Source organism: Acomys minous, assembly GCF_964271855.1.
Source record: "Acomys minous genome assembly, chromosome: 17".
NCBI classification, from domain to species: domain Eukaryota; kingdom Metazoa; phylum Chordata; class Mammalia; order Rodentia; family Muridae; genus Acomys; species Acomys minous.
The window spans coordinates 60,602,739-60,615,991 of record NC_140500.1 but is presented as its reverse complement, the minus strand read 5'-3'; the positions used below and the strand labels follow the sequence as shown (position 1 = coordinate 60,615,991).

The 13,253-nt window shown below is 50.6% G+C and overlaps 3 protein-coding genes across 5 annotated transcripts in view; 2 read left to right on the top strand and 1 right to left on the bottom strand.

Annotated features, from left to right (window-relative positions):
- Nucleotides 1–43: 43 nt before the first annotated feature.
- Nucleotides 44–3,633, bottom strand: WDR54 (WD repeat domain 54). 3 transcript variants are annotated; one of them, XM_084764984.1, is made up of 10 exons: nt 3,490–3,633; nt 2,948–3,173; nt 2,779–2,841; nt 2,324–2,390; nt 2,174–2,227; nt 1,765–1,892; nt 819–919; nt 560–722; nt 309–383; nt 44–230 (listed from the first exon to the last, which is right to left on the bottom strand). In XM_084764984.1, the coding sequence occupies exons 2-10, from the start codon at nt 3,170–3,172 to the stop codon at nt 99–101; spliced, it is 1,008 nt and encodes a 335-aa protein (XP_084621110.1). In that variant the 5' UTR covers nt 3,173; nt 3,490–3,633; the 3' UTR covers nt 44–98. The 3 variants fall into 3 exon arrangements, with proteins under 3 accessions (XP_084621110.1, XP_084621112.1, XP_084621111.1); XM_084764986.1 differs by having other exon boundaries at nt 3,556–3,633; XM_084764985.1 differs by having other exon boundaries at nt 3,416–3,595.
- Nucleotides 3,634–3,748: 115 nt separating this feature from the next.
- DCTN1 (dynactin subunit 1) overlaps nt 3,749–13,253 on the top strand; it is a 44,476-nt gene continuing 34,971 nt past the window's right edge. The window contains exon 1 of the mRNA XM_084764969.1: nt 3,749–3,830. Within this exon, the coding sequence (XP_084621095.1) occupies nt 3,813–3,830 (18 nt within the window). The 5' untranslated portion in view covers nt 3,749–3,812. The remainder of the gene's footprint in view (nt 3,831–13,253) is intronic.
- LOC311587783 (uncharacterized protein C2orf81 homolog) lies at nt 8,249–10,300 on the top strand. Its single transcript, XM_084764983.1, has 3 exons — nt 8,249–8,380; nt 8,550–8,771; nt 8,891–10,300. The coding sequence occupies exons 2-3, from the start codon at nt 8,586–8,588 to the stop codon at nt 10,244–10,246; spliced, it is 1,542 nt and encodes a 513-aa protein (XP_084621109.1). The 5' UTR covers nt 8,249–8,380; nt 8,550–8,585; the 3' UTR covers nt 10,247–10,300.

Sequence of the window (13,253 nt, the reverse complement as noted above, 5' to 3'; positions counted from 1 at the left end):
GTTCACAAGTGTGGCTCTGAAAGTGAGCGATCAGACAAAAGACTTGGTGGAGGGCATACTTTATAAATAGTGAGGGGGAGGGGAAGGCTGTTCCTCTCTCAGACACTGCTAAACCTCAGGATCTCAGCCAAGTCATAACCTGTCACAGCAAAGGAGCTGCCCGACGGATCACAGAACCGCGCACCGCACACCTGGGTGTCGGAAACACACTCACTGTGGCAGTGTTCCACCTGTGGGGAGAAGAGGGCTGGTCCGTCCTGCTGCCTACCCCAGGCTTGGGTCCCCAGGCCCACCTTCCACAATCGTACCTCAATGGAGCCATTCTCTGGGCTTCTGTTCAGCTTCCAGATGTGCACAAAGGTGTCCTCAGCTGCAGAGAGTAGCTAAAAGAGAGAACCCCATGAGTTACACGCAGGGAGCCAGAATGCCCTGACAGGAATGGGTGTGAACAGGAGAGCCAGTCTAGGTACCTGGGGACAGAGTTACACTGAGTACGGAGACAAGCCTGTGCTGTGCAGCTAAGCACCAGGGAAGGTCCTCAGGGATGCAGGAGACTGACCTTGCCCACTTCTGGAGCTAGGTCCAGGCCACAGATGGTCCGGGCATGGGCGCTGATCTGGACGTGCAGTGCTCCTGTAGTGGCATCATACAGGCGCACTTGCCCGTTTCCGTATCCTGCCGCCACGATCCCCTGCCACAGCTGCACAGAGGGGCATGGGATGCTGGAAGGGAATGTCCAATCTTGGTTTCTCCAGACCCCAACATATCCCCCACCCTGAAGTTACCTCACAAAGGCCACAGCCCTCTGCCTTTCCTACCCGAATCCGGATATCCGGTTCAGTAATGTGAACTCAGATCCTGACCTCCAGATACACAGGACACCTGAGTCATCGGCTGTCACCATGTCAGCAATACCATCCTGAGAAGAAAATCGGAGTGTGTGGTCCAGAGCACATGGCAGGAGGGGACAGTGAAGCCATGCCTGCCTCTTCCATTCTCCAGGCAAGAGGTGGCTCTGTCACCAGCTGAGGTCACCAGATACTTGCCCAGGAGTCCCTCAAGCACAAGTTCCTTGTAGGTCTTTGCTTATACTCACAACCAGCACCCCACCACCCCGTCACGGAGTAGAAGTTGTATAATAATTGTCCTTTCGGGATGAGTAACAAGATGAAAGCCTCCGTGTTCTGACTTTCTGGAAGTTTCAAAATGAGCCACCGTCCTGGACCTCCTGACCCAATGGCAGGCAGACAAATCTAGGGCTGTGAAGGATTCAAACTATAAAATCCACACCCTGATCTCAAAAGCTTTGCAATCCAAGTGGGGAGAAAAGAGTTTTCTGTGAGAGGAGGGACCTGCTGAGAGGGCAGCTAAGGCATCTCAGAGGGGGTTGGATCGGGAGACAGCTTTCTGGAAAGGCTGGTTGTGGAGCTGGGTCAGAACAGGGGCGCCTGCTCCGAAAAGGAGGCTATAGCTATCAGTGTTGGCAGCATCTGGGAAAGGGTCAGTTCGAACGTCCGGATTCATACCAGCATTGGAGAGTTAATAGCAAAAAAAAAAAAAAAAATTTTTTTTTTTTTTTTAAATAAAACAGCACTTAGTGGAAAGAACATTCTCCTCCAGACCTGGGGCTGCAACATCTAAGAAAGTGTGGATGATCCCAAAGCCACCCTGCTTAGTGACATAGCTAAGACTCAAACCCGGGCCTCCCAGGGTGAGGAAGGCTCCCAAGTCACAAGAACAGGTAGGCAGATGAAATGTACTCACCTGTGCCTGGGCATGCTCAGTGGCAATATCTGTGATTGCTGTCAGGTGTCCAGCCAGCTCCTCACTGAGTACAATGTTGGGACCCTTTGCAGGGATATCAAACACCAGTACCCGACCGGACCACGTTCCTGCGGCCAGAACCAGTGGCCCCACTTGATGGCTTCCTGCCTCTTCTGGGTCTCCAGTCACCACAGCCAGCACTCCCTCCACCCCAGAAGTCTTAGTAATAAAGTCACTACTCCCACAGGCCTGACTCCTCCCCCCCCTCAGAGTCCTTCAGCGTCCCTGACACCTTCCCCAACTTCCTTCTCACACTTCATAAGCTCATAACCCCTCAGCATCCCCCCTTTGCTGAGACCCCACAATGACGCGCTTCATACACCCTAGCCCCGCCCTTCAGTCCTCTCACCCACGCAGATGAAGTGAAGAGTGGTAGCGACTCCTCGGGCAAACACGGCCTGTACTGAATCCAAAAGCAGCTCTCAGAACCAGGGCTTCCTCCAGCCCCAGTGCACTCTCCCAGCCTCCATCCCGTGCTCCACCGTGGCCCAGAAGGTACCTGAAGAAGCGTCTCCTGAGTCCAAGGCATGCCAGTAGACCATGACGGAGCCGTCGGACTCATACATCTGGAAGATGGGGACAACGATGGGAGCATGATTCAGGTGACCCTTGACCCTTGCCGAGCTCTGGGCGGAGCAAGTTTCACACAGCCAGGCTAGCCTGAGTCCCATGTGATCCTCAGACTCGTTCTGGGAGGCAGGCTCTATTCTCATGCCTAGTTTTCAGAGGCGGACACTGAGGCTGCATGTATGTACCCAAGGCCACAGAGTTAGTGAAGGAGGCAGAGGGCTGAGGCGGAATTGAAGAGTGAAGAAAAGGGGAGGGGCGAAAATGAAAAATAGAGCAAAGGATGGGCTATGTATGTCAAAGGTTTGCAAGTGTTTATTTAGAGGTGACTGGGAAGGGAGGAGGTTGCGGGGCTGGAGGGAGACAGCGGGAGCATTCTCTTCTCACCTGAATCCCTCGATGTGAGGTGAGAACCAGCAGTACTCTGAAGGGGAGGACACACCAGTGGACCTGGAGGGACGGGGAGCGCGGCATAAGGGCGTCAAGAGCATAGGGATTAAAGAACGCGGGGCGGACCTGATTTAAGCAACACCTCCTCTTTCCCTCCTTGCCTCACCTGAGTGATGAGTGGGGGACTCACTCCGGCGGCGCCCTCTTTGACGTGGAGCTGGCGCCAGGCCAAAGGGACACACTCAGGGGCAGCGCTGAGAAGCTGGGCGCTCGGTCCATGAACCACCCCATACTGGGTGAGATCGCTGGCTGGAAGCTGCAGGACACTGAGGTTGTTAGGCAGGGCTGCGGCAGAGCTGCGAAGTGGGATGGAGCGCTGGCGGCGGAACATCCTGGGAGAGAGATGGCTGTAGTCACCGGGGCGGCGACGAGGGAGAAGGCCACAGAGGAAGGACGCTTGGACAGGGGAGAAGGGTTATGAGATGTAACAAGAGAGACCCTGGACAGGTTCCCCAGGAGAGTGATGGATAATAGTCACAAGGAGGAGAGATCCCACCAAGTAGGAGAGAGGCCCACCGGGGTAGAGCATTGGAGCCACCGGGGAATCCCATTGGAAGAACGATGATGGAAAAACCTGGTAGTACTTATCGTCTGAGCTAAAAAGACCAGAAACGAAGCCTCCAGCCCTTTCTTCCATAGCTTGGCTACCTGAAGGCTCACGCCAAGGTCAGAGGTCACGCCTGCAATTCACCACCACCCTCAAGTCCGTCTTGCCTGACGCCGCAATCCTCAGGAACCTCCGAATCCGCCGCCACCATAGAGACGACGCACGGACGTACGGCCTCTGGGCGGGGCCCGTGGCTGGAACTGGCCGCACGCGCTACGCGGTTGCCAAGCAACCATGGACCGCGCCGGAGACCTTCAGCGCCGCCTGGATGCCGAGGCGTCTGTAGGGCCGTGGCCGCGGCGGCTGCATCGATGAAGGGTCCTGGAGGCAGCTGAAACACCTCGTTGGAGCGACTGTCGCGACAATGGCGCACGAAGGCTCGGTGAGCTTAAGCTCTACTTGGGGAGTGCGCGGGAACTGGAGTTAGCGGGTATCCGGAGCTGGTGTCTAGGTTCGAGTTGGGCGTGGTGCACTTCGGTTCCATACGGAAAGGGTCTATGGCTGGGTCAGGCCCAGAGCAAGTAAATTCGGAAACCGAATCTGCTAGTTTCCAGAAGTAATTCATTTATGTTGGAGAACCCGTTTTGGGAGCGGGCCTGATTGGTAAATCACTTTTTTGACAATCTCAGGACTATGAAATGGATCAAACAACCCAGAGGCTGACCTTAAAAGTTAATTTATTGTTTATTTATTATTGTTGTTGTTGGTTTTTGAGACCAGGCTGGCCTTCAACTCAGAGATCTGCCAGCCTCCACTTCTAGAGTTCTAGGATCAAAAGCATGTGTTACCATGGCTGCTTTTTTTTTTTTCCTCCCCGAGACGAGGTTTCACTGTGTAGCCTTGGCTGTCCTGGACTCACTTCGTAAACCAGGCTGACCTCGAACTCACATCGATCTGCCTGCCTCTGCCCCCTGAGTGCTGGGATTAAACCATGGCTGCCTTTTTATTTTGAGACAAAGTTTTACTGTGTAATCCTGGCTGGCCTAGAACTCACTATATAGACCAGGTTGGCCTTGAACTCATAGCCTCCTCCTAAACCAACACCCTCCCATCCCACTGTCAAAGCCAAATCATTTAAGTCAAGAAAAACTTATGTATATGGGTGTTCTGTCTGCATGTATGTTTGTGCATCATGTTCATGCCTAATGCCTGCAGAGGCCAGGAGAGGGCATCAGATCCCCTGGAACTGGAGTTACAATTTTGAGTTATCCTATGGGAGCTGGGGCCCAAACCCAGGTCATCTGGAAGACCAGCCAATGCTTTTAACTGCAAAGTCAAGGCATGCTTGCTTTCTTTCTTTCTTTCTTTCTTTCTTTCTTTCTTTCTTGTTTTTAAAGACAGGGTTTCTCTATGTAGCCTTGGCTGTCCTGGACTCACTTTGTAGACCAGGGTGCTCTCGAACTCATAGAGATCCTCCTGCCTCTGCCTCCCAAGGGCTGGGATTAAAGGCGTGCGCCACTATACCTGGCAAAGTCAAGGCATTTAAAAGATAAAACAGAGGGGCTGGAGAGACGGCTCAGTGCTTAAGAGCACTTCCTGCTCTTCCAGAGGTCCTGACTTCAATTCCCAGCAACCACATGGTTGCTCACAACCATCTATAATGGGGTCTGCAGATAAAGCAGTCATATGCAATAAATAAAATAAACAAATCTTTTAAAAAAGATAAAACAAATTGCCAAAACTTTAGGAAAAATGAAAGAATAAAAAACCAAACCAAAACAAAAAAAACCTCTGTCCTCTTTGGTCCGGTGCATTCTGTACTTGTCACAGCTGGGAGGAGAGGACTAAGGGATCTGTTGTTTGGCTTTGTTTGGGGTTTAAAGATTTAGCCCGGGATTAAGGAAGTACAGCTTTATTCCCAGCACTAGGCAGCTGGTCTCTGAGAAGTCAAGGCTGGGAATTGGGAGACTAGGGCACAGGAAACACCAGATTGCTTGGGAGAATGAATAGTGGGGAATATAAGATATGAAGCAATAAGGTTGGAAGGAGGGAGGGAGAGAAAGGCTTGTATATGGAGGCAAATTTTGGAAGGAATCATCTTCCTTCATGATCTCACTTTGTAGCTCACTTTGTGTTCAAGGCAGCTGCTTCAGGCTTTTAAGTGCTGGGTGTCCTGGAGTGAGCCACCACACCTGGCTCTGGTCATCTTTACACATTGTTTTATTACTTAGCTACATCTCTTTTGTTAAATGCTTTGTCCCTGGTTTACCTTTGGGCTTTTCTTTTTATTTATTTTTTTGTTTTAGTATATTTTATTAATTTATTCATAATACATCTCAATTGCTATCCCATCCCTTGCATCCTCCCATTCCTCCCTCCCTCCCATTTTCCCCTAACTCCCCTCCCCTATGACTGTGACTGAGGGGGACCTCCTCCCCCTGTATATGCTCATAGGGTATCAAGTCTCTACTTGGCCTTTGGGCTTTTCTTAGTTACTTATCTAAGGCTGTCACAAAACACCATGACCAAAGCAACCTAAAAAAGAAAGTGTTTAACTTAACCAAGTGTTTAACTTGGTTAAGAGTCCATGACCACTTTGATGGTGAACAGGGCAGCAGGTAGACAGGCATGGTTCTGGAGGCACAGCTGAGGCAGCCACAAGGCAGAGAGCTAACTGCAAATGTTGGGCTTTTGAAACCTCCAAACTGGCCCCTAGTTATTTACTTCCAACAAGGCTGTACCTCCCAATCCTTACCAAACAGTTCAAATATGAACTTATGGGCGCTGTTTTTATTAAACCATCACAGGGGTCTTTAATGATTTATGTTGGGGATGGGTGTGTGCTGTAGCGCTTGCCTGAGGGGGGCATGCTGTAGCGCATGCGTGGGAGTTGGTGCTCTCCTATCTTGGGGTGCTGAGGATCAAACTTTGGTCCTTAGACTTGGCAGCAAGCACTTTTGTCCAATAAGTCATCTCACCAACCCTCATTTTCTTTATTTCTTTTTCTTCTTCCTCCTCCTCCTCCTCCTTATTCTTTTTCAAGACAGGGTTTCTCTGTGTAACCTTGACTGTCCCGGACTCACTTTGTAGACCAGGCTGGCCTTGAACTCACAGCAATCCGCCTGTCTCTGCCTCCTGAGTGCTAGTGCTAGGATTAAAGGCGTGACTTTGGCAAACTACATAAAATGCGGATAAAAACAGTGGTTAAAGAAGGTCTAGTACACCGGGCATGGTGGCGCACGCCTTTAATCCCAGCACTGGGGAGGCAGAGGCAGGCGGATCGCTGTGAGTTCGAGGCCAGCCTGGTCTACAGAGTCCAGGACAGCCAAGGCTACACAGAGAAACCCTGCCTCGAAAAACAAAACAAAAAACAACAAAAAAGAAGGTCTAGTCGTCCTGTGGCTACTCTGGGAGGTTGAAGCAAACGGACTACAAATCAGAGGGGTGGATGACGTCCAGGAAACAGTGTCTTGTGAGCTCAGCAGGACTGATAAACATTGAAATGAGGAGACTGTGGCAGCATGGGCAGGAGTGCACAGGTTCAAGCCACATGGGGTCCCAGCGCTGTGAGGAGGAAGTGGAGACAGACTCCCATCCCTAACCAAGAAGCTATTTCCAAGTGACAACACTTGGCAAAGGAAAAAAAAAAAACAGTTTTCCCTAATGGAGTCGACTGGGTATACAAGCTACACCTAAGGGTGGGTCCCTTGGGCCAAAAGCAGATGGCGAACACAAAACAAACATAATGGTGCTTTTGTTGATTTTTTTTTCCTTTTTTGGCTCATATTTTGTTTGTGCATTTTTAAAATCTTTCTGGTCTTTTGCTTGTATATTATGGCTTTTGCTTTTGTGTTTTTATGGCTTTGCTTTTGTATGTTTCTTGTATGTTTTCACTGTTTTGTTTATTACTATTCTTCTGGTTGGTCTGCCTTTTTAACTTGCCTGTTTTGTTTTCTAAAGGGAAAGAAGTCTTGGAGCTGACTGAGTGGGAGGTGGGGGGACCTGGAGGATGGGGGAGGGGAACTGTAATCGGGATGTAGTGTATAGATTTTCAATTAAAAAAAAAAAAAAGAGGATCACACGTTAATTCCAAGGCCTGCTTGGACTACAGAGTGGGTTCCACACCAGCCTTGGCATCTTAGTGAGATCTCAAAATAAAAAGGCAGCCAGGCAGGATGGCACACGCCTGTAATCCCAGCACTTGGGAGGCAGAGGGCAGATGGATCTCTGTGAGTTCGAGGCCAGCCTGGTCTACACAGTTCAGGGCTACACAGAGAAACCATGTCTTGGGGGAAGAGGGGTTAGCTCAGTGATAGAGTATGCACAGTGCCCTGAGTTCAAGCCCCAGGACCACAAGGCACACGTGCACAAAAAGGCGACCGTGGAATGGTGCTATACTCCTGTAATCCTAGAATTTGAAAGGCAGAAGCAGGAGAATTGCTGCAAGTTTGAGGTAAACCTAGTCTACATTGCTAGTTCTAGGCCAGCTAGGCCTATATAACAAGATTGTTCAAACCAAAACAATACAAAAAAAACAGGAGACTAAGGACCATTGACCTTATTGGACACTGTATAAGGCAAATAGCAAGAGCTGTGAGTTGACTAGGATTAGTGAGGGCTAACTTCCATCAAGTGTCAGCGTTCTTGTCAGCAAATCGGGCTTAGTGGGCTGTTAGGAGTATTAAATTGAGTCCCATACCTACAGAGTGTCCCTCTGCCACGTCACAACCTTGTAGGTACCTTGTCTGGTCCCTTTTCTTCGAGAACAGCTTGAGAAAGTGTCTTTCTAGCCCTTAGCCCATCAGTCCCACACCCTCGGTTTCCTGTCCTGAGTGCCCGTTTCGTTCCCACAGAGGCAGGCGCGAGACCGTGGGATGACCCGATCCAAAGCGGAAAAGGCCCGGCCACCCACCCAGCCAGTGCCACAGGTGGACATCGTGCCTGGACGGCTCAATGAGGCAGAATGGATTGCGTTAATGTCCCTGGAGGAGGGTGAGGACATAGTGGGTGACGTCTTGGCCGACCTTCTGACTCGAGTCATGGAGTGTGCCTTCAAAGTTTACCTGACCCAGCAGGTGGGCCTAGATCTGGGTCTTCCAGACGCATCTTCCTACTCTCCCGCCTCTCCTGGCAAGGCTGAGACCCTCCCTCACTTCCACAGTGCGTCCCATTCACCATTAGCCAGGCCCGAGAGGCCATGGTGCAGATCACTGAGTGGCGTTTCCTGGCCCGTGATGAGGGAGAATCTGCAGTGGCCGAGGACCCCACGTGGGGCGAGGACGAGGAGCCCCTGACATGCACCACGGGTGCCTGGGCCCAGGGCTCCGTGCCTGTACTGCACGCACCTGCGCCCGATGGTGTGGAGGAGCACTTCCAAGGCGAAGTAAGCCTAAGCCCCAGCCTCCTCCAACAGAAGGTTCCTTAGGAGCCACTGGGGACCATGAAGTGAGGTCCTAACCCCCCTCCTTCCGACAACTCATTTACCCTTGTGTGTCTCCCCAGGAACGTGGGAACCCGGACCAGTTCCTTTTAGGTTCATCGTGGTCAGACAGAGAGTCCCAGGAGCAGACACAATCTCCAGAGCCTTCTGCCGAGACAGGAGTCTCCTCGGGACCCATGCCCATCTTGGAGATATTTCAGAAAGTTGAGCCTGAAGATGCCTCAGAAGAACTTGGCGGGCAGGAGGGAAGCCATACCTTGCCTGCGTCCCAGGAGGAGGCTTTACAACCTAGTCACATCTTGGCCGAGCCCTCGAAGGTGCCTTTAGGGCCTAGCCACATCTTGGCCGAGCCTTGGAAGGAGTCTTTCCAACCTCCTCAGGAAGTCGTGCGCATGGTAGGCAGCCCCCAGGGCTCTGCAGAGAAGGGCTCCCAGCAGTCACTGGAGGTTCTTTACCACAGCGAGCTTAATCCAGACGCGGCAGGGGACGCGCTGAAACACAGGAGCAAGGGGAGGCCCCCTGCCTCTACCTCCTCAAAGGGGTCTGTGTCCCTCCTCAGTGTGCTCACCCCGGAAATGCTCTCCTGGTCGCCACAAAGCCGCAGGACGCCCACAGTGCGTCTGGATCCCGCGCGGCTACCCCGCCACTGGGTGCGTCCTGTGGCCGAGGTCCTGATGTCAGACCCCGAATCAAGCCCTTTAGAAATATATCGCGGGCGCCCAAGGGGTGAAAAAACTCAAACTGGGGCCCGAACCTCAGCATCCGGGTCCCAAACTCTTGACTCCCTCCTGCACCCCAAACTCCCTGTCTCTACCTTCCAGTCTTGTGCTCCATTCCGTGCACTGGGCTCAGATCCCACTTTAAACTTGGCTCAATCCTCACCAGCCTTCGGGTCAAAGATGCCATTTCTCAGCCCCGGGTCCCGCTTCCTTGCCGGAAACCCCGTACCTCCAGAAGTTGCCCGCAGCCCCAGCCCAAAACTATGGCCCCGAGCTAAGTGGCCTAGTGGCTGGGAGCGGGAGGCGGAGCAGCTGGGAGAGCTGTGGGCGGGCCGGACTCGTGTCCCTCCGCAGGGCCAGGAACCTGTTGATGACAGTGCTTCGGAGGACTCCGGATGGCCCCTAGCGGCACCCCAGGTCCTCGAGGCCACGTCCCAGGTGCTGTGGAAGCCGATGGTTTTTTCAGAAACCATGAAGCTGGTTCCTGGTGTGAGTATGTGGAACCGGGGCACTCAGGAGCTGCTCAGTCCCGCTGCTACCCAGGAGGAGGCTGAAGGAGGCAACTCCCCTGCGCCTGAGCAGCTGCCCATCCAGACAGGTGTGGCCAAGCCCCAGGTGATGATGACACAGCTCATAAAGAAGGAAACCCCCAAAGCCTGGCTGCTCCCTGCTAAGCCTGTGCCCCACTCTGGGTCCTGAGCCTCCACGCTGGGAACTGGACCTTGCCCCAAATAAACATACTTTGCAGCCGGAGCTGACTGTCGAGATGGTGCTATTTCTTCCAAGGCTGTGTATTCTCTTACTGGACCCCAGGGGGCGAAGTTGTCACGCACGCCTTAGGGATCAGGGTGTTGGCTAGGGTTCCCTGCCCCCTCAAAAACACCTTAAAGGAGAAAAATCTAAGGACTGTAAGAGGGATCTGGCTCCCAGGCAGCACTTTCTCCTTTCAATAGGAGAGGAAGGGCACAACTGTGATTATACGCATAGAGTGGTTTCACACATGAATCCAATCTGCTTTCCTTTACTCCAGGAACTTAGTTCATCTTGGATTGAAAAATCCATTCTTTTCTGTTTGGTTTTTCTTTTTTTGCTCCTGACTTCAGGGAACTGAGCCTAGAACTTTGCATATGCCATAAAAACATTGTATCAGAAGAAAGACACTAGGAACAAGGACCAGAAGATGGCTCGGCCTGTGGGGCACTTGCTATGCAAAAGCAAAGCATCGAGGACCCAAGTACAAGCTCCAGCCTACACTGCCCGTATTGGGGAGGTTGAGATGGGAGCATCCCTTGGGCTTGCTGGCCAGCCAGTCTAGCCAGAATTGGTGAGTTCCAGCATCAAGGAGAGACCCTGTCTAAAAAAATAATAAGGTGGAGAGCCCAGGTCAACCTCACATACATACGTGTACACACACACACACACACACACACACACACACACACACACTACTAGAAATAGAGGAATCCAGTTAACAAATTATGTAGAGCCACAAATGAGGATCTCTCTCTCTCATAGAGTGATTTACTTCATGTGCCTGGCCCTTTAAAGGACCTTATGGCCTTCAGTGTCAGTTGGCTCTTGAACTTCTGGGAACAGAGGATATAAAAAGTCAGCAAAGGCAGAGGGAGAAGAGTAGGAGTCAAAGAGTGTGTGTGTGGACAGAGAAGGCAGTTGGTGCAGGAAGCAAGAAGAGAGAGTAGGGCTAGAGAGAAGGAAAGAGACTGAGCCAAGTGAGAATAAGAGAGAGTTGAAAGTGAACAGGGCTAGCAGAGCGAGAAAACAGTTGGTGAGAGCTGAGCCAGGAGAAGCTGAGCTGAGCAAGAGGAGACATTGTTAGAAAACAGGCAAAGAACCTACACAAAGTAAAGGGGAGGGGGACCCCATAAAGCTACATTCTGCTTTCAGGACAGGATCTCTTGTGGCCCAGGCTGGCTATCAGGCCATGGAGGGCTTTGAACTCATGATTACTCATCCGCCCAAGTGCTGGGATTATAGAAACAGGTTTGTACAACCAGAAAAGATTTACTCCTTTATTTGAATTTGGTGACTCAGTGTTACGTTACAAATACTTACTGGCTGCTCTTCCTGAGGACCTGAGTTCAATTCCCAGCACTCACATGGCAGCTCAGCTAACAACCATCTCAAACTCCAGCTCCAGGGGACTCAAAACCCTTTTCCGTCCTTCCCATGTGCGTGGTGCACAGGCAATCCCGTAGGCAAAACACTCACACACATAAAATGAAGAAATGTAGGTGTATATACTATACTACTTTTTGCATAAGAAATGAAAGGTGTAGCTGGGTGTGGTGGCACACGTCTTTAATCCCAGCACTCGGGAGGCAGAGGCAGGCGGATCACTGTGAGTTCGAGGCCAGCCTGGTCTACAAAGTGAGTCTAGGACAGCCAAGGCTACACAGAGAAACCCTGTCTCGAAAAAACCAAAAAATAAAAAAATGAAAGGAGTGAAACTATGTTCATATGTGCTTGTATTTAAATAAAACATCTACAAGATGACCAAGAAACTAATAACTAATTACCTGTAGCAGGCAAGGGGGGTAGACTAGAGAGCAAAGATTCGAGGAAGGCTTCTCAGTGAATCCTTTATTTATTTATTTATTTATTTTAAGATTTATTATTTGTACCGTGCTCTGCCTACACATACACCTGCAGGCCAGAAGAGGGCACCAGATCTTATTATAGATGGTTATGAGCTGCCACATGGTTGCTGGGAATTGAACTCAGGACCTTTGGAAGAACAGACAGTGCTGTTAACCTCTGAGCCATCTCTCCAGCCTGTGAATACTTTTTTTTAGGGGAGTTGAGACATGGTATTTTCTATCAGGCGTCTTTGTGTACCCCCGGCAGGCCGGGCCTTTTTTTTTCTTTCTTTCTTTTTTTTTTTTTTAGACAGGGTTTTTCTATGTAATCCTGGCTGCCCTGGAATTTGCTACATACAACAAACTGGCCTTCAACTCACAGAGAGTTTAGAGTGCTGGGATTAAAGGCATGTGCCCCTATGCCTGGTTCAGTGAATTGTTTAAAGCATTACTTTGTTTGTTTGTTTGTTTGTTTGTTTGTTTTTTGAGACAGGGTTTCTCTATGTAGCCTTGGCTGTCCTGGACTCGCTTTGTAGACCAGGCTGGCCTCGAACTCACAGTGATCCGCCTGCCTCTGCCTCCCCAGTGCTGGGATTAAAGGCATGTACCACCACTCCCAGCTAAAGTATTACTTTTATTGTGGTATTTATTTATTTACTTACTATTATTTATTTATTTACTATTATGTATACAGTGTTCTGCTTGCATCTACAACTACACACCAGAAGAGGGCACCAGATCTCATTATAGATGATTTTGAGCCACCATGTGGTGGCTGGGAATTGAACTCAGGACCTTTGGAAGAGCAGGCAGTGTTCTTAACTTCTGAGCTATCTCTCCAGCCCAACACTAGTCATTAATAAGCCAATTAACACTCAAAAACTAGGATTGAGGCATTGAAGACAAAGGGACTCTTGAAACCTTCTACAATGCTTCCATTGAAGAGATGCCCTCCATGCTGCTGACCTCTTGGCCCTAGCCAGTTCAGTTCTGGGGTGCTGATGAACGCTGAAGAGGGAAGAGTAAAGGAACGGACATTTTAGTTGATCTCTCTCTTCCCCTTCTCCATAAATGTCACTTTTTGAGACAAAAACAAAAACACCCAACGT